Source organism: Boleophthalmus pectinirostris, unplaced genomic scaffold (genome assembly GCF_026225935.1).
Source record: "Boleophthalmus pectinirostris isolate CB_2022bp ecotype Guang Dong unplaced genomic scaffold, ASM2622593v1 HiC_scaffold_6, whole genome shotgun sequence".
Taxonomy (NCBI): Eukaryota; Metazoa; Chordata; class Actinopteri; order Gobiiformes; family Gobiidae; genus Boleophthalmus; species Boleophthalmus pectinirostris.
Window position 1 is genome coordinate 27,117,199 of NW_026571447.1, and position 21,454 is coordinate 27,138,652.

The following is a 21,454-nucleotide window of genomic DNA, read 5'->3' on the forward strand; positions in this document are numbered from 1 at the left end:
TCTTAATTTGCTGTAATGCTGCCTGTCTGGTTGGTTTTCATCTGACAGCTGGCGGGCTGGTGGTCTGGTTGTCAGGGTGCATCTCCATGGATACTCTGTCCCAAAGGAAGAGGCCCTCACCTGGATGCACCCACACAGGGAGGTAGGAGAGGAAGAAGAAACAGAGAGGAAGACATATCTCAAAAAAAGATACGGAAAAGTCTGAGGAGGAAATAAGGAGAAGGTGAGTTTGTGGTTTTATCACCGATCGTGTTGTTGCATTACTACATTTCAAAGTTGATTTCAATACCTAGGAAAAAATGCAATACAAGTTTGATACAACAGTGAAACTATGCTTCCACTTACTGAACATAATAGTTTCTGAAAGACGGCTATTTGTATTTTAAGGCAATATTTTGATGACTTTTGACCATTCAAAGATAGATATTGCTTAAAATAGTTTGTTATGGCAGCGGTGCTTGTTATCTCTCTGAAACCCTTGAATACTCCCTTTCCATGCATTTCCAATTGTATTGTACATGTATAGGAAAGATGCATTTGTGTGTATTAGTTTAATTTTCAGAAACATTTACATTCTTTTTCATTATAGATATCATTAGTTGCCTTTAGTGTAATATCAGAATAGTCCATCCATGGGTTTCACAATGATGAAATAGTAGGAGCATTGCCATAGCAATTTAAAGATGCACCATGTATTGTTTTTTCTGGCAGAGTGTCCAGGTTAAGTTATAAGCCATATCTGTGGAGAGGCAAACCCACTCACAGTAAAGTAAGGTATTTTTGTGCAATAAAAGCACCTGTAGTAAATAAATACAACATGTATAAATTTAATATCCTGAGGTGGAACATTCCAGGCAAAGCATCTCCATGGAGACAATCAAGTGACAGACCCCTGAATAGAAATGTTACATAATGCACATTTAAGCCAAAATATTATATCTTTGAATTGTGGAAAGTCCTAAAAATGTCACCTATAGCAAGACGCTGAAACCAATGTATAGTTGTATTTGCAGCTTATAAAATCATAACATTTACAGCTAAATTGTAACCAGTGCTATTTCCTGGTCCTGCTCTTTGTCTGCATCTATTTTTGTCTCAGGATGGGGTTTGATCTGGAGAGGTTTGTGGGTTATGTGAATGAAGGACTTCTGTGTTGTGTTTGTCGAGACGTGTTGGAGCGCCCTCTTCAGGCTCCTTGTGAACACGCCTTCTGCAGCGCGTGCATCAGCAGCTGGTTGGTGCATCACAGCTCTTGCCCCGAAGACAGACTGCCCCTGGATTCAGGCAGCCTCAAACCGCTCTACAGGTCTGTTACAGCAAGATCATTACATTTCCATTTAATGCTTACAGTTTACAATTGCAGTATAAGAAAGAGTGGATGGTTAAAAGATTTGTCACATCACAACTGGTTGTTATAACATTTTAAAAAGAGATGATGTCCCTTTATCAGAAGTCAGCAGGGTTTAGTATTCCTACAGTAATGATCATACAGTCTTAGTCTGAAAAAATACCCAAAAAGAAAAAACTACACATGTTGAACCTAATCATTTGTGAAATCCATCCAACCACAACTCAAAATCAACATATTGGTCATTGGTTAAGGCACAGATAAATGTTTTTTTGTATTGATTGTAATGTATTTCCATAAAGTAATAAATAGCAGAAAGTTATTATTATTGATATGTTGGCTTAGTTATATATTACTTTTCCAGATGCTCAAAGTCACAGTGGCAAGCTTCTATTGTAGAAAAGCTTTCTGGGTGCAGACTGAGGGTGGACTGATTGAAGTGAGGCTGCCAGTCAGCACCATTCACCCCTCTGATCACAACTAACCACTCACACCACATTCATATCAGCCTAGATCAGGAAGAGTGTGAAGTGTCTTGCTTAAGGACACAACGACTGTATGCAACATCTGTTAGCGACTGCTGCCCCACTGTGGCACCAGATGTTCCAAGCTCCCATTCATTGCTTCTAAAATCAGATGAAATAGGGCATTATTCACAAAGTGGTATGGTCACAGTTTAATAAACAGATCATATTCATATTATAATGAGGCATAGGTTGATGATAACACTATAAACACCAAACATCTGCATATTAACATTAACATACTTTAAGTGCTATGCTCCCATTTCAATTAAGAGCCATAGTTAGGCAGTCGTGGCATCTTCTGAGACCTACTTAGATTTTTTTTTTTTTTTGTGCAGGTACATGCGTAATGACCTAAATCGTCTGCAGATCCGCTGTGTGAACGCGGGGCAGGGCTGTGAAGTGGTCTGCTCCCTGGAGAACTTGCACGCTCACCAGGACGAGTGCGAGTTTGCCTTTATATCCTGCTCCAACACAGGTAGGTCAATGATTCAACTCTGTCCAATGAATTACTGCAGCGGTAAACATAGACTTCGCAACTAAAACAAAAAACACAGACTTTATGAACCTTGTCTGGGAAATTATTGACGGAGTATCTGAAGAAGTAAAATATAAACACGATTAGGCCAAACAGAGCAGTACAGAAGTAGTATATAAACAACTAATAGTCAATAGAAACAGTTATATGAAGGTATATAGACATACAGTGGTAATGTGACACCTATGAGAGAGCAACAGGATGCCATCGCTGTTGCTATGGTTACACTTTACCCATAGGACTTTTGTTGCCTTAAGAGAAATGTTATAATTTGTGATGGAGAGGAGAGTAGCCTATAGGACAATATTCAAACCTTCTACTTGGATATTTCTCTAAAATTTGTTGAACATAATACACTTTTACTGGGTCCAAAAAATGGCATATTAATTTCATTTACATTATGGCAAATGTAGTTCCTAACAGATAAAGAGATTTTTATTTGATTTTTGGTCAAGAAGAAGGTCTTTTTTATGATAAATAGAGATCCATAGATAACCATAAACCTTATGGAAACATGTAAACAATGATCCCTGTATGTTGTTATTTGAGTGCAACTTACCGGACATGTCAAAGTTCACCTGTAAAATATTTCAACATTACTGTACTCATAAATGAAGTTTCTATTTGATTTAAAAGTGCCCCATGCTAATGTATGGTTGTCTTTGACAGATGGAGAGTACATATGTTGTCACTGTGGTAGGTGGTGCATGTGCTTGGAGCTTGGTTTTAAGTTTGTTTTAGCAGTGGGTGATATGGAAATAATGTCATAATTAATTTTCTTAGAGCACAAATCGCAATTTTATTTTGATTTGGTATAATTAATAGCCTGGGAAATACGCTGGCTTGCTTCCTGCAACATTTTGAGGACTTTTTCCTATTCACAAAATGGAATATTTACTCATAGATTTTCCTAATTTTTCATCATTCTGAATCCATACATAAACAACTGTCTGTTTTTAGTATTAGAGTTGTATTAAACAGAAAAGCACCAAATTACAATAGAACAATGTTTCAAAACAGGGTCAAATCACAGTTAGATTTTGTCATCTTGCACCTTTAGTTTGATGATTCGTGTTTGAGCTGGTCTGGTTTTTGTTGTGACTTACATGAGAATACATATGACAATATTAAATGTTTGATATCTTGTGTCAGGATGTCCTGTGCAGGTGGAGAGGCGGGGCTTGGAGGCTCATTTGTCCGAGTGCAGTTTTCGCAGCAGATCTTGTCCAAATGGCTGCGGTCACACGCTGCAGTACATAGACCAGGCCCAGCACAACTGTGTCGCAGAGTTACGCACTGAAGTGGAAATGCTCAGGTATAGTATGAAAATGCATCTTAATTTTCAGTTTCTGTTTTTCTATTATTACTCCTGGTACTCCTAATTGATTTGGTCCAGGTCCAGTCCGACTTTAGTCATGCTCTATTCCAGGCTTTCTCTAAGCTACAGGTTTAATATGCAACGTTTCTCCACCTGTGTGTCTGATGTTTCTTTGCCTGAAATGTTCCACAATATGGCAGACCCTCGACCAGAAAAGTTGCATAATTCACCTTTCCAACTATCTGCAATTTATTGTGCATGTGCTGGTCATGTTAAGAGCTACCATGACTAGTATATTTTTCTGATGTGATATCAATAAAGATGTAATCTTTTATCATATTTTTCTGGTTTTGACAGAGCAGAGATGTTGTGCAAAGTGGAGGAGGTGAGACGTGAAATGGAGTCTCGTTTGGATTCTCAGAGGAGGCACATGGTTCAGAAAGAGTCACAGCTCAAGAGTGAAGTGGAGGAGCTCAAGGTCAGCGGACTGTCATATTTTCACTGCACTGTTTCACATTTAAGGTGTGTTGTATAGTTCTATATTTATAGTAGAGATGAGTAAATCTACTACTACCATCTACAAAAGCCAGACAAAAGAAGTTGTGTTACGTGGCCAGCCAAAAAAAAAAAATTTACATAAATGAGTGGATTCTGAATTTGAACAGAATGTAGAACATTTTAGCAAATTTCTGATTAATGTTAAGATAATTCTAACTCATTTTAAATATCACCAACCGGTTCTTTCATACAGGGCCAGTTGTCCCGTGTGATGTGTGATGTTCGTGCTCTGTTGGGAGCAGAGCGTCTGAGGAGACAGGAGCTGGCAGAGGCAGAGCTCGAGAAGAGGGAACTCCTGGAACTACTCCGAGACCTGCCCCAAAGAGTCCACCATTCCACTGATGGAGCAGCCAAGGACCAGAGGTGAGGAGAGGAGACAAAACATGTACTGGAAAAGTTTTTGTAACTTTAAAATTATGTCTCTGGTGAACATACGGCTAACATTCTGAGTAACTACCTACACAAAAACTAAATACTACCCACCTCTTGCAGAGACCCCCGCCTGGAGCATGCCCAGTCCTCTGAATGGGCTCTGCTGACAGAGTCCCCTCGACACCAGCAGAGGGAGAGTCCGCTGCACTCATCCAGTCTGTCTCTACACTCAACCCAGACTCTGAGCCCACCCGTTCTCCCTCCGTCACCACAGCTCTCAGCCCACAGGGGGAGCACTCGCAGCCTCACTCTGGACTGCATCAAGAAGAAGAGCCGAGAGGTCACGGTCATCTGAGGGCACCTGATCCTCCATCAATCAAATGTTTATTTTTATAATTTCTGTTACATGCTGCAGGATGTAGGGACATGCTCGCAGAACACATTCTGGGCACTTTGTTTTCCTCAGTGATGTGAGATTAAATCCTGCTCAATGTTTGTCCCTGATCTTGTCCCTATGCTGTTATGATCACAACAGTACTGGCTACTTTAGGGTCCAACAGAATTCCTTCCTCATTTTTTATAATTGGCATTTCAACCTGCGTTATGGCTTTGTACAATAGTGTACTCTGTTTTTCCAGATATAAATGATACAATAATCTTATCATTACACCTAAATGTTTAAACAATCAGTTTTAGTAGATAAAAAGGTACACCACTCACTATTTGTACTACACATACAATTGTGATGATGCTTACTTCCCTATGCAACTGAGCCCATCGGCCAAAAATATTGTTGTGTTGTTGTTTTCTTACATAGAAGAGCTAAAAAATTGTGTTTGTTTTGTTTGATAAAGGAAGAAAATTCTCAGTTTTGCTGTGTTTTTCAAACAAAAAATATATCCCTTTATGAACAATGCAACATTGTCATTGTCATTTTGTTTCATATTTTAGCAAAGTCCCACAGTACTACAGTTAAGTGTTTGGAAAGAATGTTTTGGAGAGAATATTGTCCAAAAACAGTGTTTCTTTTTTGGTTTTATTAAATATTTTATCATTTTTACAACAGTTAAAGTCGCTAATGTCCACATAATAAAAAATGTCTCAGTATTGAGTAATTGCTCAGTATGACCGCAGATTACAGTTCATGTTAAACAAAACAAAAAACAAAGTCTGTTTTCCAATTGGGCAATGATCCCCCTGTTTGAAACTGCCTGTGATCCAGGTAAAGCAGTTAGTCATCTTTGTCCATTTACCTGGTGAAGGAGCGGACATGTCGGCCCCTCCCTCCTCCACTCCCTCCTCCACTGAACTTGCTCCCTTGGGACCCTCTTCCTCCCCCTCCACCCCCCGCACTGCCCCCTCCTCCACTCAGCCACGAAAGCCCGGTGCCCCCTCTGCCCCGCGGAGCTCTGTCCCGAGGAGCGAGACGATATGCACCTGTAAAGAATGGACATAAACAATTAAAACGTCTTTTTAGATTTTGTTAGATCAGGATTAAACTAAAAGATATTGACAGTAGAGAATTAAAAGTGCATGAAATGAAACTTTAGTTAAAGCAAGCAGTGTGAATCATAGAGTAATATTGAGCCACATTCTTGCTAAAATATTGCCCAAAATATTTACAATTGCTGTAAAATTATTCAGAATAATTGAGATGGTTTAAAATGACTTAATTTGGAAATTAAAAACAGATTAACAACTAAGCATTGTGGCAAAAAAAAAAAAAAAAAGCAAAACAATAAAACATGGAAAAGTATACACACCAGCAGGAGGTTGTCTTGAAGGCAATGGTCCCCTGGTGAAGTTGCTCTGACCCCCGCGCGGTTCACTGTACGTCCCTCTGTGTGTGACCGCTGGGACCTGAGCACTCCACGAAGAACCACGCCCGCCTTCTCTGCGAGTGTAGTTACCTGGAATAACACAAGGAGAGTGTGTTAACGCCCTCTACTGTCCACCTCTAAACCTGCATTTTCTAAAGTAACAACTTTCTATGGATTTTTTATTTGAAGTTTTAGAATATCAATGAGAATTTCAGCAGCTTTGAGAGTTTAAGATGTATTATTTACTTATTTTTATCTCGCTGCATGATCTTGTTTCTGACTAGTTTAAATGTTTTGTTTTTCTGAAAATAAAATCAGTGGACTAAGTGGAATAAGAAAATTGCCCTTGATAAGGAATTAGTCACAACTATACTTAAAATATTGAAACAAGTAATTAGATACATGTCAAAAAGCTTAGACTAAAAAAGCTTTGAATAAAAAACAAGATCCAAATTTTATATACAAGCCATTTTACATTTTTACAGTACTGAAAATATTATGTGATTGATCTTGTTCATACCGGAGAGCAGGACTCCTTTTGGTTGTGGAGGAGTGAAGAATCGCGTTTGGCTGTTGAACGTTGCCCTGCCCCTGTTTCCTGTGAACAGTCCTCGGGTGGGGGGTTTGGGGGTGCTTTTTGGGGGTCTCTTTGGGGGTAGCAGCCCGACTGGAGCAATGTCTTTAAACTCTGCGGCCACAAAGTCATCCACATGCATACTGGGGGGGCGGGACGTGTTTTGTTTACGCTGTCGGAAAATGTCATGAGGACGAGAGAGATTCTGTCCGAATCCACCACGACCTCCACGACCCCGAGGTGCTGCCATGATGTGGGCTCTTTTAGCAGGCTCAGTGTAGTCCATTTTCCCACTGTTAAAACAAATAATATTGTAACATCTGTATTAGATAGAGGTTTTTGGACATGCAATGCAAATTGACGCCAAAAGTCTCACACGACCTTCACCGTATTCATTATTGGGGAAGGCGGGTAAAGTGTATTTCTCAAAGTCAAATCAAATCTGAAAATTAGATTTTGGCACAGTAGTTCTTAAAACAGCAGAAATTTTGATAAAATGTATTTTAAATTAAAACATTAAAACTGCAGAAGAAAACCTGTTTCACAGTTTGGGAACTGCTGCTCTATCATATCCGTGAGTTTTACAAAATTAGGTCCATTACCATAGCAGTAAAGAAAAGGAAATATCCTATCTTTTGAACGGTGAAAGTGCTCAAAATGTTGCTGACGACAGAAAGCTGAAGTTACTGAATATACAGTGGCAACAGTAACAAAAACTACACATATATAATATATAACTTTTGGAGAAGTTTCATACCTGGATGTGATGAAGGTCTCGTGCTTGTGCTTGCCTAATCTGAATCCTTTGGGAGGTTTGGTGTGTCCCGGAGATGACGGCTCAGACAAAAACGAGCGCTCCAGTTCAGCCTTAAGGTCGAGCTCGGGACAACACTCCTGAGCCAAGCCCATCAGGTCCACCTTCACCTGTCACATTCAGACAAGAAACATGAGAAGTAACATCCAGACTAGGGCTGCATCACACTGAAAAATATTGTGATATGCAATATACCTGTTATTGCTAATTGCTAATATTGATATTGCGTCAATATTTTTCAAAAGACATAGTGTGCTTTTGTCTGCTGTGATCTATGCAATATGAATATGTGATATGTATATGTGCCGCATGCTGTCTGTCTATAGGAGGGGCCTCATATAGACAGCCACACACCAAACCAGCGAGGAGAATATTATGTTTTAATTTGTGCCAAAATGGCTACACAAAGCTGCTCAATCCTACATGTATCACCAATACACACAAAAACAACTTTGGAGAATCGAGTTAGAATCAATGTAATAAACTTACCATATCGAGATCAGGCTCAATGTCCTCGTTTTGGAAAGGAGAAAACCAGAGAGCCTTCAGCTGTTCATCCAGAGCTTCAGACAGTATGTAAACAGTCCTAGAATAATAATAATAAATAGTAGTAATGTTTTTATAATTTATCAATTTAAAAAAGATTATCCAAATCAAATATACACACATGTATGGTTTAAATTTCAATACCTGTGGTTAAACTGGGTGGCTAGTGGTTCAGGCGGGGGCAGCGTGGGTTCTGACTCCACAACTGGAGCCGAGTCTGAGGCCGATTCAAGAGTCTGCCTCAGAACCATCACATTCTCCAACATTGTTTCCAGAGACTCGTCCTCTTTGCATAATTTCTGTTACAAATACAAATTAACATTAAAAAGATGACTGAAATACTGCAAAAATAAAAATTAATATCAGTACATTAGGATATAAAAGATACTATTGATCTTGCATATTTTATTTATACAGATCAGTTGTTGCAGTTTAAAAATATATATATTTCAGTGTATTTTATTCATTAAAATTTTTTCTTTCCAATTTGAAAAATGATTATCTGTCATTATCAGGGAGACCAGTGAGGAATATTTAAAAAAAGAATCTAGACCTACAAGATGAACCCAATCTAGTCAAAACTATTCCAAACATGACAGCTACCTGAATTCAAGTAATTTTAGCCAGTATAGATTTTATTTGTTTTTACAGTTTATACATGATAGTCTAGAGTGGATTCTTGTACCGTGATAGTTTTCTCTAAACTGGGCAGCGGGTGTGACTCCGAGTCATCCCACTGCAGAAGAGTTTTCATTTCGGACCCTGTCAGGAGCCGAGGGGGGACGAAACCTGGTTCCTCACTGCGGGACTGAGCCTCCTCAACACACTGAAAAACATCACACGGCATAAAGTAAAATGCAGATACAGTAAAATAACTTCAGCATATTGCAACAGCAGCTACTGCATAACATCTAATTGCACTGGTAGATACATTCAAGTCAAAGTTGCTTAAATCAAGATAATATGTATTTCTATTTCAACTAAATTTAACTAGTCAGTAGTTTTGATAAAGATAATTCAAATAAATTATTGTGACAGGAGGGGTCCAAAAAGGGGGTCATTATATTTTATGAACAGCGGGATTGGAAATTTGAGCAACTACTGATAATCGATGTAACCGTCTTCATAATTTTTTTCTCAAAGCTGACAATAATCCATAAATGATGGCGAATTTGCAATTAGCATAAGATTTAGATATATGTTTAATAGCAAAACTACTAATAATAATATAAATTAAACAAACTCATAGATTAAATACCATTGGTTCTGTGTTGAGGATCTGTCTGAGGAAGTCTAACAAAGTCGAGAGCAGATCTGCAGAGTCTTTGTTGAATGGAAAAGCCAGTCTCTTCAGCAGTGAGTACAAGCTTGAGCTGTGTTTCTTCAAAGAGCTGAAACAAAAAAATAAAACAAAAATAAGTTCCAAGAAAAAAATCACTTGTACAAGGGATGTGACCAGATAACAATAATCTTATTTTGTGATCATGTATTTGATTCACTATCAATATTGCAGACAGTTTATTCAATTTATTGGCAGGCATTTTCAATATATTTTTGCTCAATTTTGAAATGGTGTAAATGTAATGTCAATTTTGTAAGATGATGTACTGGACATTAAGACATCAAAAGCAATATATGGATTATTGCAGTATCATATATTGTGCATTGTATTAAATTGTGAGGCTCGATTCCCCGCCCCTTGTGTATAAAATCCATACTTACATTTTGAGGTGATATAGACCGTAGTCGTGCTCTGTGAGGAATGTCAGAGTTCGGATGCAGGTGAGCAGGAGTGACACAGTGCTTTCAGAGTTTCCCAAAACCTCCAACAAGGAGTTACAAACCGACGAAATCATCTCTCGACCGGGAAGAGAATTGGCCAACTGCTCCGCCTCTGACACACACCCCTCACCAGGAGTAGAAACCACCAGCGAAATATCCTGAAGGAGAGACATGAGAAGAATCCAATTCACTTTGACAGCACAAACAAACAAGACTATTGCTTAAAATCATCATTAAAACAGTACAATCACACACCAGTGAAAGTAAAAGGGATTACACAGCCATGCAAGTGATGAAAAATCAAGGCTGTAGCCACAGCAATTCAAAATAAAATATTAAATAGTCAAGTGTGGTGGTAATAACAGGAAAAAAGTAATATTAACAGAAAAAAGCTGCTGAAAATGTAATAATAATAAAATTCTGGATCCCAATTTGCTATTACCAAGGCTATTCTTCCTGGGGTAAATCAAATAGCCATCGACAAAGAAGAGATGTTGGATGTTACTATTGAAAAGATATATTGGTATGATCTTTGTTCATCTGAGTATTTACCTGGTCACACAGCGACTGTATAATGGTGCCAACTAGTTCACTGCACTGTTGTTGCAGGGTTTGATCTGAAGGGGGCGACAGCAGCGACAGGAGCATGGGAAACAGCTCAGCCAACGTTTCGTCTCCGGACACAGATCCAGACAGAAGATGTAACGCGGCACTTTTGCAGGCCCTCTGTGACACCAGGGCGTCCATCAGAGAGAGGAGACGAGACACCTGACCCCAACACACACACTTCCCTTCAGCGCTGCAATGAACACAGAGAGAAACACAATGCAGCTTTGAAAAAAGAGACAACGTTAATAGGCGAGTAATAATCAGTCACATTTCATTGAGAGTTTTTTTTTTTTTTGAAGAAATGTTACTGTTCTGCCATCATACTTTTACTTTACTTTGAGTTATGGGCCTGTACATTGTTAATTTTACAGTCAGTCGAAAAGTCTTATGTCCAAAATGATGAAAACATTTGTATTTCTAACCCTCATCCATCAAAATAATTTAGTTCTTCTAATTTCATAACTAATAGAATTTGATAAAATCATAATAAAGATGTTACGTTCAAACAGTTATTCAGTATAGAATCAATAGAATATTTCTTTGCTTTTCACATTATTATTCTGGTGACTACTTTTTACTTCAGCATGAGTAATACCATTTCAAAGTACCAGTGTTTACCAGCAGTTGCACAGTTTTGTTTTTATTTGTCTACAACTGTTTAAATATTTGCATTTGAGTTTTTGCTTTGTTAAATTCTAAAAATTATTCAAGAGAGATAGACAGACTTTGTTGATCCTGAGGGAAATTTAAGGACATGTGAATTATATTCTTTAAAAGTCCAGTTGAAATTAGTTTCTGCACACATCAAAACCAAAGCTTGTATTTAAATGCAATATACATTTTTTGCATACATGTACAGTATGTATTGTACTCACGGCTGCAGCTCGTCCAGTAGCTGCTCCAGAACAGTTTTCATGATGAGTGTTGCTGTGGTGGAGGAGAGGTCGGCCATCTGAACACAGACCCTCCTCAACATGGCGACCAGCGGGGGGCAGGTGGTGGGACTGACACACGTGAACACCTCAGAGAACTCCTTCCACTTGGCGCGCAGATGCATACTCCACAGCTTTCTGGTGTTTAGAGCCACAGCCACGTCCTGAACTGAAATCCCCTGAAAATAACAACAAATTGTATATATGAACGTATATAGGAATATTGTGGCTCCTCGATAATGAAAAAATATGTGCTGTACCAGATTTTAACAGTTTTAAACATTTAGTTGTGGTTCAAACATATTCCTAACTTGCCTTATGCATTCCAAGCATGCTAAAGCACATTTCATGACTTTCAGAGGATAGAGCAGAGTTTTGTTATCATGGCAAGCTAAAAACCACCAGCATGGTAACAGCACAGTTCCTGTTTCTCAGGTGATCAATGGATACAGACAGCAACACAGAAATGTAATTTTTCTGCAAGAGCTGCTTTTACAACACATCTACAAATGTGAAAAAATACAATATTATTATACTGTTAAAAGTTAAACTCTATATTTGGTGGTAATTTTCCTTTTGTGATTCATGTTCTCAAAAGCCCCAGTAGACTAGGCAAGTGGCTTTGCACTAGATCATATCAAACCAAAATTGATTAATTGTTATTCAGTTACACATCTTTTGTAACTGCAGAGCTCTACTACCCATCCAAAATCAAGCCATCAATAATTAAGCTCAGTGACATAAATGTTAGTGATCCATTACCTGTGTGCTCTGCATTGGGAGAGGCAGAGGAAGCAGCTCAGACAGTAAAGTGAGCCCTGAGAAAAGTCCTTCAGGAGCTTTGAGGAGTGAACTGATCACCTCTTTCAGCATCAAGGACCACGTGTTACTTGCCAGTGTTTCCTCTGTGTGAGTCACCTGCAACAAAAACACAGCATAAGCACTTTTACCCATTCACTCCTCCCATTGGTCAGTCTCTGTCACTCTGCTCTGCAGGAGTGACAGGTCAATTTAACCAATCAGTGTGAGGGGTGCGTTCTGGTTTTTCCCCTTAAAACAGACTTGGTTTGGTCCTGACCTATGCCAGGTTTACTTCCATCTTAAACATGCAAGTTTACGATGTAGTTTTGGAATTGGGTTTCACCGTATAGCACTAACCAGGTATATGTTGCACTGACAGACTTATTGGTGTTTTTATTGTTAAAGAAAATATGCAAAACTATGCAGGCTACAGTGTGTGGGGTCACCTCACCACAGATCTGACCTGTATGTGGCCCTGTGGCATCAACTGCTTGTCTTCATACAGACAGAAAGAATACAGGCAAAGCAGTAACATCTCTATGGAGAGAGGTGGCTCTCCTTCCGGCAGAAAAGTTACAAAGTCCACCTTTAAATAGCCCCAATTTTGTGGTGTGTCATGTGAATGCAACGCACCCTCAGTAGAGAAGAACTCGTGAACTGTGTTAAAACTATGACCTATGCCCTAATTTTTGCCATAACCACCTCTTATATACGCACCTCTTCATTGACTCCTTGCGAGAAAGTGAGCAGTATGTCCACTATTAGCGCCTGTACTCTCATCTCCTCTCCATCCAGACGCCCGGACGCGGGAATGGAGCACACAATCATATGAAGAGTGACCAAAACACTGGCGACTCGAGTGTCTCTGAACTGAAAAGCCCCTCCTCTGAGCAGCTCTGTTAACATGGTCCTTAAGAGTCGCAGAGTGCTTATACAGATGCTGATAATCATGCAGCGCTGGGGGGTGGGGCCCATGTGTCCGTGGAGACGCCAGGGCTGAAGAAGAACACTGCACAGTTTCTGCAGCACACGCACACAAGTGTCCAGACCCTCTCCTGAAAACAACTGTACCACTGCCAGGCTCCACTTGAGGTCTTTCTGTTGACCTAAAGAAAGCGGATGAGAAGACAAGAAGAGACATTGTTATTAAATATTATATAACATTAGATAGTTTTGCAGCATTTGAAATAGACATAGAAATGTATACATCTGTAAAGTAGAGATGTGGGGGCAGATGTGCAGGTGCTAACAGGGTCTGTATTAGAATTTGCTGCATGTAATAAAGTCAAATTTGTTTTGACCCTGTACAGATATATTGTAAGAGCAGTTCTTTGTCGATGGGAGTTGGAAGTGCACACATTTGGAACAGGGTGACTAACGGTGACTCACATTCCTTGATTCAGAAAACAACCAATAAATAATGTAACAAAATAAACAACATAAACATAAAGAATACATAAATTACCTTCTGTGGGAGGTGAGGGACAGGCGAGGTGTCCGAGGATTCTCAGAGCAGTGACGAGTCCAGTCCCGTCAGCCATCAACACATTCTCCACATTCTTAGAAAAAAGGTGTTATGTCACATGAAACACTGTATTTGCATAAAACACTGACAGATCAGACAGTACTGCATAGCTATACAGAGTGTAAAGACGCATGGTGAATAATATGATCATGTATATTAGAGGACGAGTCTTTACAGGACCTATATTAGGATTAGACTATTTTCCTATCGATGTTACAATGTTGTTTCCTCATCACACAAAACTGGACTTTGGATTTGTTTCATTCACAAAGAAACCCTGCGCTTTTTCTCTTAAACTGAAATCACTCTCTTCAACCTTGTGATGCTAATACAGAAACTCCATACACCTTAACTAAAATCATTTGGATAATCTCAGCCCTGGAATTGCCAATCTTGACGGAACAAAACGTGAAAGGAGTTGTTAACATGAAAACTACTGTTTCATGACATCACAAGGTGGAACAGAGCATTTTGAGTTTTAGAGATTGAGTAATCCTTTAATACTAGTCTGTAGCTAACAATGAATGAAACAAAACACAGGCCCAGGTATGTTTTTGAGAACGTAACAGCATTGTAACTTGAATAAAAGCTCACAAGAATCAGCTTTGTCTAATAAAGGACCTTTAAAAATGCAAGCTCTACACTGAAAGCTAAAAGTCAAAGTAAAATAAATAAATAAATAAAAATAATGAAAAATGTGTTAATTTAATAGCAGTTCTTGAACTTTGCAACACTGTAATTTCCCCATTTTGGGACAAATAAAGGTTTATCTTATCATACAAATAAAATAAAATGCATTCATTTAATACCATTATTCAACCAAATTAATAACATTCAAAACTTACCTGTTTAATATATTCTATGAGTGTGGGAATACTGCCCATTTCAAACCGTAGCTTCTCCAGAGGCTCCAACCATTTACTAAGTTCTGTAAAAAAAACAAAAAAACTGTAAAATATATATAAGATTAAAAAATTGGGAAAATTAGCCTTTTATAACTTACCCTGTAACTTGGCATTTGTCTCGTCAGCCTTTGCAATGGTCAACAATGGGGCACCAAAGGTTTCCATCATCCTGAGCTCATTGGAGTTCTGCACCACCAGTAAGACGAGCATGCACGCATAGTTGTAGGTGACAGCTTTACGAGCTTTGGTGTCTCTGCAACAAAACAACAATATTATTTTATAAAAGGAGCTAAACAGCTACTATGATGGAATACATTCAATTTATTGTCTATATTTAATATTGAAGCAGCCCATTTAGCACTGTATAGTTACTTTTAAATGTTTATGATATGACAATTGCCAATTAAGTTTGATTTTGTGACACCAATGTATAGTCCAGGTTGTTTTTAGTCTATGGGGGGCCACTATAGTCTCTTCTATTAATAGGAAACACTGGTGGACTAGTTTGCCTTACCCTTGGCCTTCCTTGCTGTAGTGTTGGAGCAGAGTGACCAGACAGGAGATGTTACTGTCCAAACTGAAAACATGAGCCACAGCACTGCGTCCAGTCTGAGTGAATGTCATCACATAGAGACTATTGAGCAGACCAAGTATCTCAGCATTGTCTCCTTCTTCTAGTCCAATTCCTCCCTCTCCCCCTGCGTTCACGTGGCTCATGAGCTCTGAGACACTTTGAAGAGCATGTAGAGCCTGCATTAGCCACACTCCAAACCCCTCTTCACCAAAACCAGGTCCATTAAGTGCACTTTCTCCAGCAGTAAACAGCGTCTCTTCATTCTCTGCTTCAGTTACAGAAGCCATAAGTCGTAATAAGAGGTTTGATGGTGTGGGTTGAGACAGAAGAAACAACAGGCCAGACTGGGTGAGAGACAGGAACCGCAGAAGCTCCTTGATGCCTTGTATGATGCCCAAGTGTCCAGCGGCAGCGGCGGCTGACAGCACCACAGTGACGCTCTCCAGGAAGTGACACGCGTGCATGTACCTGGTAGATTAGAAACAACATGACTGTCAAAGCCCATTTATCAAGTTAATAGTTGCAAAGCGTGAAAATTTGTCACACTCAAAATGAAATCAGTTTGAATAGTCACAAACATTAACAGTCAACGGCTGAAGTCATTCTGGTAAAATAATGTTCTCAGCAAATAAGGGCTCTTTTTAATTCAATTATTTTCAATAGATCAACGTGTTCTGAAATCTTGAATTTGCTTAACCGCTCATATTTCAATTTATGAAATGCTCTTGCTTCAGGAAAGGTTTAAATAAAAACCATAAAAGGAGAGATTTGAAGATTTGAGAATTTGAAGCATAAAACAACTAAGTGCATATGACAGGTTTTCAAGTTTTTCTAATTATTATTTGGATTGGTGAGACGGTACCTATGGTAAATATTTATCATAGTTCATAGTTCATATCATATCATAGTTTTACATCAGTCAAGTACAAGTGGCAGTTGGTGGAAAAAGAACTGAGAGAGAGTACAAAAATACAGAAAATAGCAGTAACTAATTCTAAAATTAGAATCCATCTTTTCAATTCATCAATACAGAATATATTCCATCCAAAAAACAAACATTTACGCTCAAAGAAGAATTTTTTTCTGATAAATTAAACGTTGATTTAACAAAATAACAAGGTTGTCATTTAGGCTATTTGTATAAGTCTAAACATAACTATTGTGCAATGAGGACTAGTTTTGTTGGCTATTAGTAACATTTTAGCTGCTAGATAATGATCATGGAATTACTTCTACATGTCATACCTGCTGCCCATGTCAAACCAGGAAGAAAAAATTTTTTGTCAAATCTTACATGAAGTGACCTTTTAGTGAAATGTATAATCTAACCTGCCATATGCACTTCAATCACCATTATATTCTTTTTCCAAAATTCGCCATTTATTTACCTGTACAATGTGGGGTAAGGGTCATCTCTTTCTTGAGGTCCTGTTATTCTGGCTGTAGTGGGAAATGCTTTTCCAGGTGGTTGAACCATGCAATGAGGAGCGGTCTCCAACAAATGATGCAGCTCCTCCAAAAGACCAGCGAGCCGATCAAGCTCCACCTCATTCACTGCAGAGGAGCCGAGAGGTGGGTCCTCCTCCATCGGGCTCTCAGCGCCCTCCACGTCCTCCTACAGGGGATCATAACACTACATTAGATTCATTAAAATGTTAAATACCATGTATCACAAAGCTACGCACCTGAACAGGCTCACGATCACTAAGGGAGTCTGCAGACCGCTGTAAATCTGCCAGCACCTCATAAACATGACTCTTCTGAAGAATGGCATTTCCAGCTGTTATAACTCTTACAGTTTCTTCACGCAAGAATAAATGAACCAGGCGCTGTCAAGACAAACAATCGACATTCATTGACCAAAAAAACATACTTTAAATAGCATTATACTATAAATATAATTAAAAAAAAGAAAGTGGGTATTTACATTACAAACAACACTCATTTCTCACCTGATATCCACTCTTTTCATCACCCTCTGACTGCAGGAAAGCCTCCACACCAGCAGGAGCGCTGATCAGAGCATCCAGAGCCTTCAGGAGGCTGAGTTTCAGTGTTGAGGAGACATGGTCCGTGTGAAGGAGCTGCAGCAGCACATTTAAGGCCCCATCTCGGAGCAGTGCAGCCAGGCCCTGAGGACATTCTGCCAAATTAGAAGCCAGTTTGGCCCCTGCTTTCAGCTGCCGGAGGTTCAGAGCTATGGGCTGTGTAAGAGCGATGTCCATATTCAGAGCTTGCAGAGCCCATTGTATAAATGTGGATATTTGCTCTTCCACTTTATCCTCCCCCTCACACTGTTTAATCAAGGAAGCTAATCCTTTAGACAGTAGTCCTGGTGCCTCCTCCAGTGCAGTGACCCACCGGGCATCTCTGTCTGCTCCAACAGAAGCCTGCAGTTCTCTGAGCTGAGCCACAGCCTCAGCCTCTTCTCCGACACTCTCCTCTGTGCCTCCAGGGTCCACAGGCTCTTCCACACTAGCCTTCTCCAGCTGAGTCTCAAAGCGGGTTTTATATGGAGCACTGAAGTACTGCATCGGCCTGAGTTCACGCTCATATGGATCATACTGAACAGGTGGAACTGAAGCCAGGTCCTCAGCCGTGTAGTCCATGTCAAATGTTGGCAGTTTGAAGCTGCCATTATCAAGGTCATCTTCATCACTGGAAATCTGCTCGTAGCCATCATTATCTACAACAAAAAAACAAACCGATTTGAGCAAATCATAACTTAACATTATTTCACCATAGATTACTAAAACAACAATATTTAAACAACAACTCCTCACCGAAACATCACACTGCAGACATGCAAATTTAGCTTATCATGCAGGATATTATTGTGATGTAGGTCAGGCTGTTAGGATGCTGGAGGGACCATTGCACATGTCAGCTTGGGATGAGTAAAAGCATTCTCACCAGCCAAATGTAAACCATCTAGTAACTGCTAATGAGCATCATGCTAGAGCATGTATTCAAATGGATCCTTCTCCAGCTGGTTCCAAGGATAAACATGCCTGCACAGCGCACAGTGTAGCCTCTTGGACTGTGGTAGGAATCCATTTGGAAAGTCAGGCTTTCCTGTTCCACATAAACCTCCCATACCTTCCTCTAAGTCCTGGTCCTCACCCTCATCATCCTCCTCTTCATCCTCCAGAGCGCTGCCGTCGCTGCGTGCCTCATCAGGGTCCTCCTCTTCCTCATCCTCTTCACCCTCTTCCTCTGCCTCAGCATCAGAGTACGGCTCATCTGCCGGCAGCGACCGCTCGGGTGAGACAGCCTCCAGGTAATCATCACGGCCCTCACATGCCTCCACTTTCACAATGCCCACTGCAATCAGTGCAAGATAGAACATGATAGAGTTGTAGAGATTAATGAAAATGAATTAAATTCACCTATATTTACTTATATTTAATTATTCATACTTGTCATTGGGAGTTGTTCATCATCATCATCGTCTGGTGGGGGAGGGCCAGGTGGTGTGCGTGGCCCCCTGGGACCGAGTCTGGGGGGACTCCCGTTGTAATGCTCATCTTTTTCCCATTCTAAAAACAGATAGTGCACTGAAATTAGGCTCAAGAAGGTGTGGAGGGTCAAGTTTCAGTTTCACATTTTGGGTGTGGGGTTTCATTCGGACGATGCACACCTTGTTTTACTCTTTTGAGCCCACTCTGCTGTTGAGGGGGAGGGGGAGGTGGAGGAGGCGGTGAGCCCTGGTCATGTCCATGGGAACGCTCTGCGGTCCCATACACAGCCACAGTCAAACTTGTGTACCAGCCACGCAGAACTAGGCCATCTGTGTTCACCTGCACATTCAACAGACAAATATGTAGTTAATCACACTAAACCATGCCAATGTCAACCTTGGATTATTTCACTTGCCTTTGCACTTGGTCGGAAAACAATAGACTTGTTTTCATCATATTCGAGACTGAGGAGAGAAAAGACAACAGGCTTAAAACAAACACCTTGTGATAATACAGATCATTATCATTTTAAGAAGACCCAAAAGTTTCATGTAACAGTAGCCAAACTCTTCAATGTTTAAAAACTGTTACTGTTGTTCAGAACTATGGGAATTGATATTTTCCTGTAAGGGGTGTGTTCAAGAACATTTCTTTTTCATATTAAAAAAATCATTAGGTTTACATTCCAATGTGATTATCCACACCTCTTGTTTCACAGATGAAAAAAAATCAAGTCAAAACATCCTCTGCTCCTCTATTACAGTGGAAACTCCTACGTTTGAGTGTCACTTTCTGCTACTGCGTGGGTGGAGCTGTGTTTCTGGAGAGACCAGTTGGCTAGGTGAGGAACAAAGAACCTGAATATAGGTTGTTGCCAACACAATAAACACACAGGTCCTCCACAAAAGGGCTCAATTTCTTCCATGACCGGTTCTTCAGGTGAGACCAACTTGAGCATCATTTTTTTATCCACAGATGCAAAATAAAGGTCAAGGATTAGTACATAGATGAAAATCCTGACCTGCCCAGTCTGTGGAAGGTGGAGCAGTTGGGCTTGGTGACGTTATTGAAGAATATCTCCAGCTGAAATGCATGAGGAGACGTCTCACTGGAAAGAAAGAGGAAGCAAAGTCCTTAATAACATAAACACAACAGGTGCCAAAATGTATGTTAAGTTTTTAAGTGTTTGACTTTCGTAACTGATATGGGCTTTTCCATATATATTTAATTATCAATAAGCGGGTTCATCAATTTATGTTGAGCATTTGTGCAATGTGAAGGTCCATAGAAAAATTTGTATATGTTTTACTACTTACTGTTTTATTGTGTATTTTGTTTATAATATATTCTATACTGCGAAGGAGTTTTCAATACATTCAGAAATGTGATATATATTGATATTTTTTGTAACTTGGAACAATCCCATATTTTCAGTCTGTTTTATTTACTAATTGTATTAGGCATTAGATTTATTAGACAAACTCTATTGATCCACGAGGAAAATTATTTGGACACAGTAGCTCACACATCACAGTATAATAAAATAAAAAAAGAGTAAAAAATATAAATGGTAAGAATACATTCGAAATAAGTAGCAAAAAGGCAGGTTTCAAATAAGGCATAATTCTATAAATGTATATGTACAAGTCAAAGTAAGCAATAAAATAAGTAATAAAATATAAAATCTCAGCTATATAGCATAACAGACATATCCTTTTGAATAGTATACTTACACAGTAAAACATCTAAACAGGATTATTTCCAATTAGGTAACATTTTGTATCGCATTATTAATAAATGCTGCAAACAAATTCTGCTTGAGATCTTACCCAAATGCTCTGTTATCTGGTAAACTGCTGTGAGCTTTTAATCCTGGAGGAATGACCCGTACTTCTGTTATTAAGACTCCACATGGAAACCGCACCACGTCAACATTGGTTATCTAAAACAGATCAAAATATAATACGAAAAATTGAGCTTCTGCATAAAATTTTGTAAATGTTATTCATTCATGCTATACAAAAACAGAGTCCGCAAGGAAATAAACACAATACGGCAAGAAAAATACTTATACAAGATTAGATAAGAGGAGAGAGTGTGGGTAAGTTCGTGATCAATATAGTCTGCAGAAGTCTGAAAGTAGTAGATTGTAAAAGTTAAAAATATACGACATGATAAAGTAAACCCGTTAGCCACTGTTAGCAAGTTTAGCATCCCACTACAACAACTGCTAATATAAACGGCATACACAATGCAATAAAATATTCCCATACTTCAAAACAGCCCCCGAATGATGGAGAATAAAACAGTTTACCTCTGCACTTTGATGCTTAAATGTATCTAAAAATAAAAGCTCCACAGAAGTCTCCCCCGCCATCGTTTTCTACGGTCCACGGAGAACGGGTTACTTCCGGGATCCCAGACTAACACTTCCGGTTTGGTTTTGGTTCTTT

General features: G+C 39.3%; 2 protein-coding genes across 2 annotated transcripts; one reads left to right on the forward strand and one right to left on the reverse strand.

The window, feature by feature from the left end:
- Window positions 1–192: 192 nt before the first annotated feature.
- rnf41l (ring finger protein 41, like) lies at window positions 193–5,013 on the forward strand. The gene is made up of 7 exons (XM_055164272.1): window positions 193–223; window positions 1,100–1,306; window positions 2,211–2,350; window positions 3,563–3,725; window positions 4,086–4,206; window positions 4,480–4,649; window positions 4,779–5,013. Exons 2-7 carry the CDS (start codon window positions 1,101–1,103, stop codon window positions 5,011–5,013), a joined length of 1,035 nt encoding a protein of 344 aa, XP_055020247.1. The 5' UTR covers window positions 193–223; window position 1,100.
- Window positions 5,014–5,673: 660 nt separating this feature from the next.
- Window positions 5,674–21,429, reverse strand: virma (vir like m6A methyltransferase associated). The gene is made up of 27 exons (XM_055164091.1): window positions 21,316–21,429; window positions 20,831–20,943; window positions 20,023–20,109; window positions 19,417–19,465; window positions 19,181–19,340; window positions 18,960–19,079; window positions 18,664–18,864; window positions 17,493–18,226; window positions 17,226–17,369; window positions 16,929–17,155; window positions 15,481–16,008; window positions 15,065–15,219; window positions 14,907–14,989; window positions 14,002–14,095; window positions 13,254–13,642; window positions 12,498–12,653; window positions 11,679–11,914; window positions 10,747–10,993; window positions 10,135–10,352; window positions 9,671–9,803; window positions 9,098–9,238; window positions 8,557–8,711; window positions 8,356–8,452; window positions 7,810–7,976; window positions 6,999–7,345; window positions 6,422–6,568; window positions 5,674–6,095 (listed from the first exon to the last, which is right to left on the reverse strand). The coding sequence occupies exons 1-27, from the start codon at window positions 21,376–21,378 to the stop codon at window positions 5,908–5,910; spliced, it is 5,379 nt and encodes a 1,792-aa protein (XP_055020066.1). The 5' UTR covers window positions 21,379–21,429; the 3' UTR covers window positions 5,674–5,907.
- Window positions 21,430–21,454: the final 25 nt, after the last annotated feature.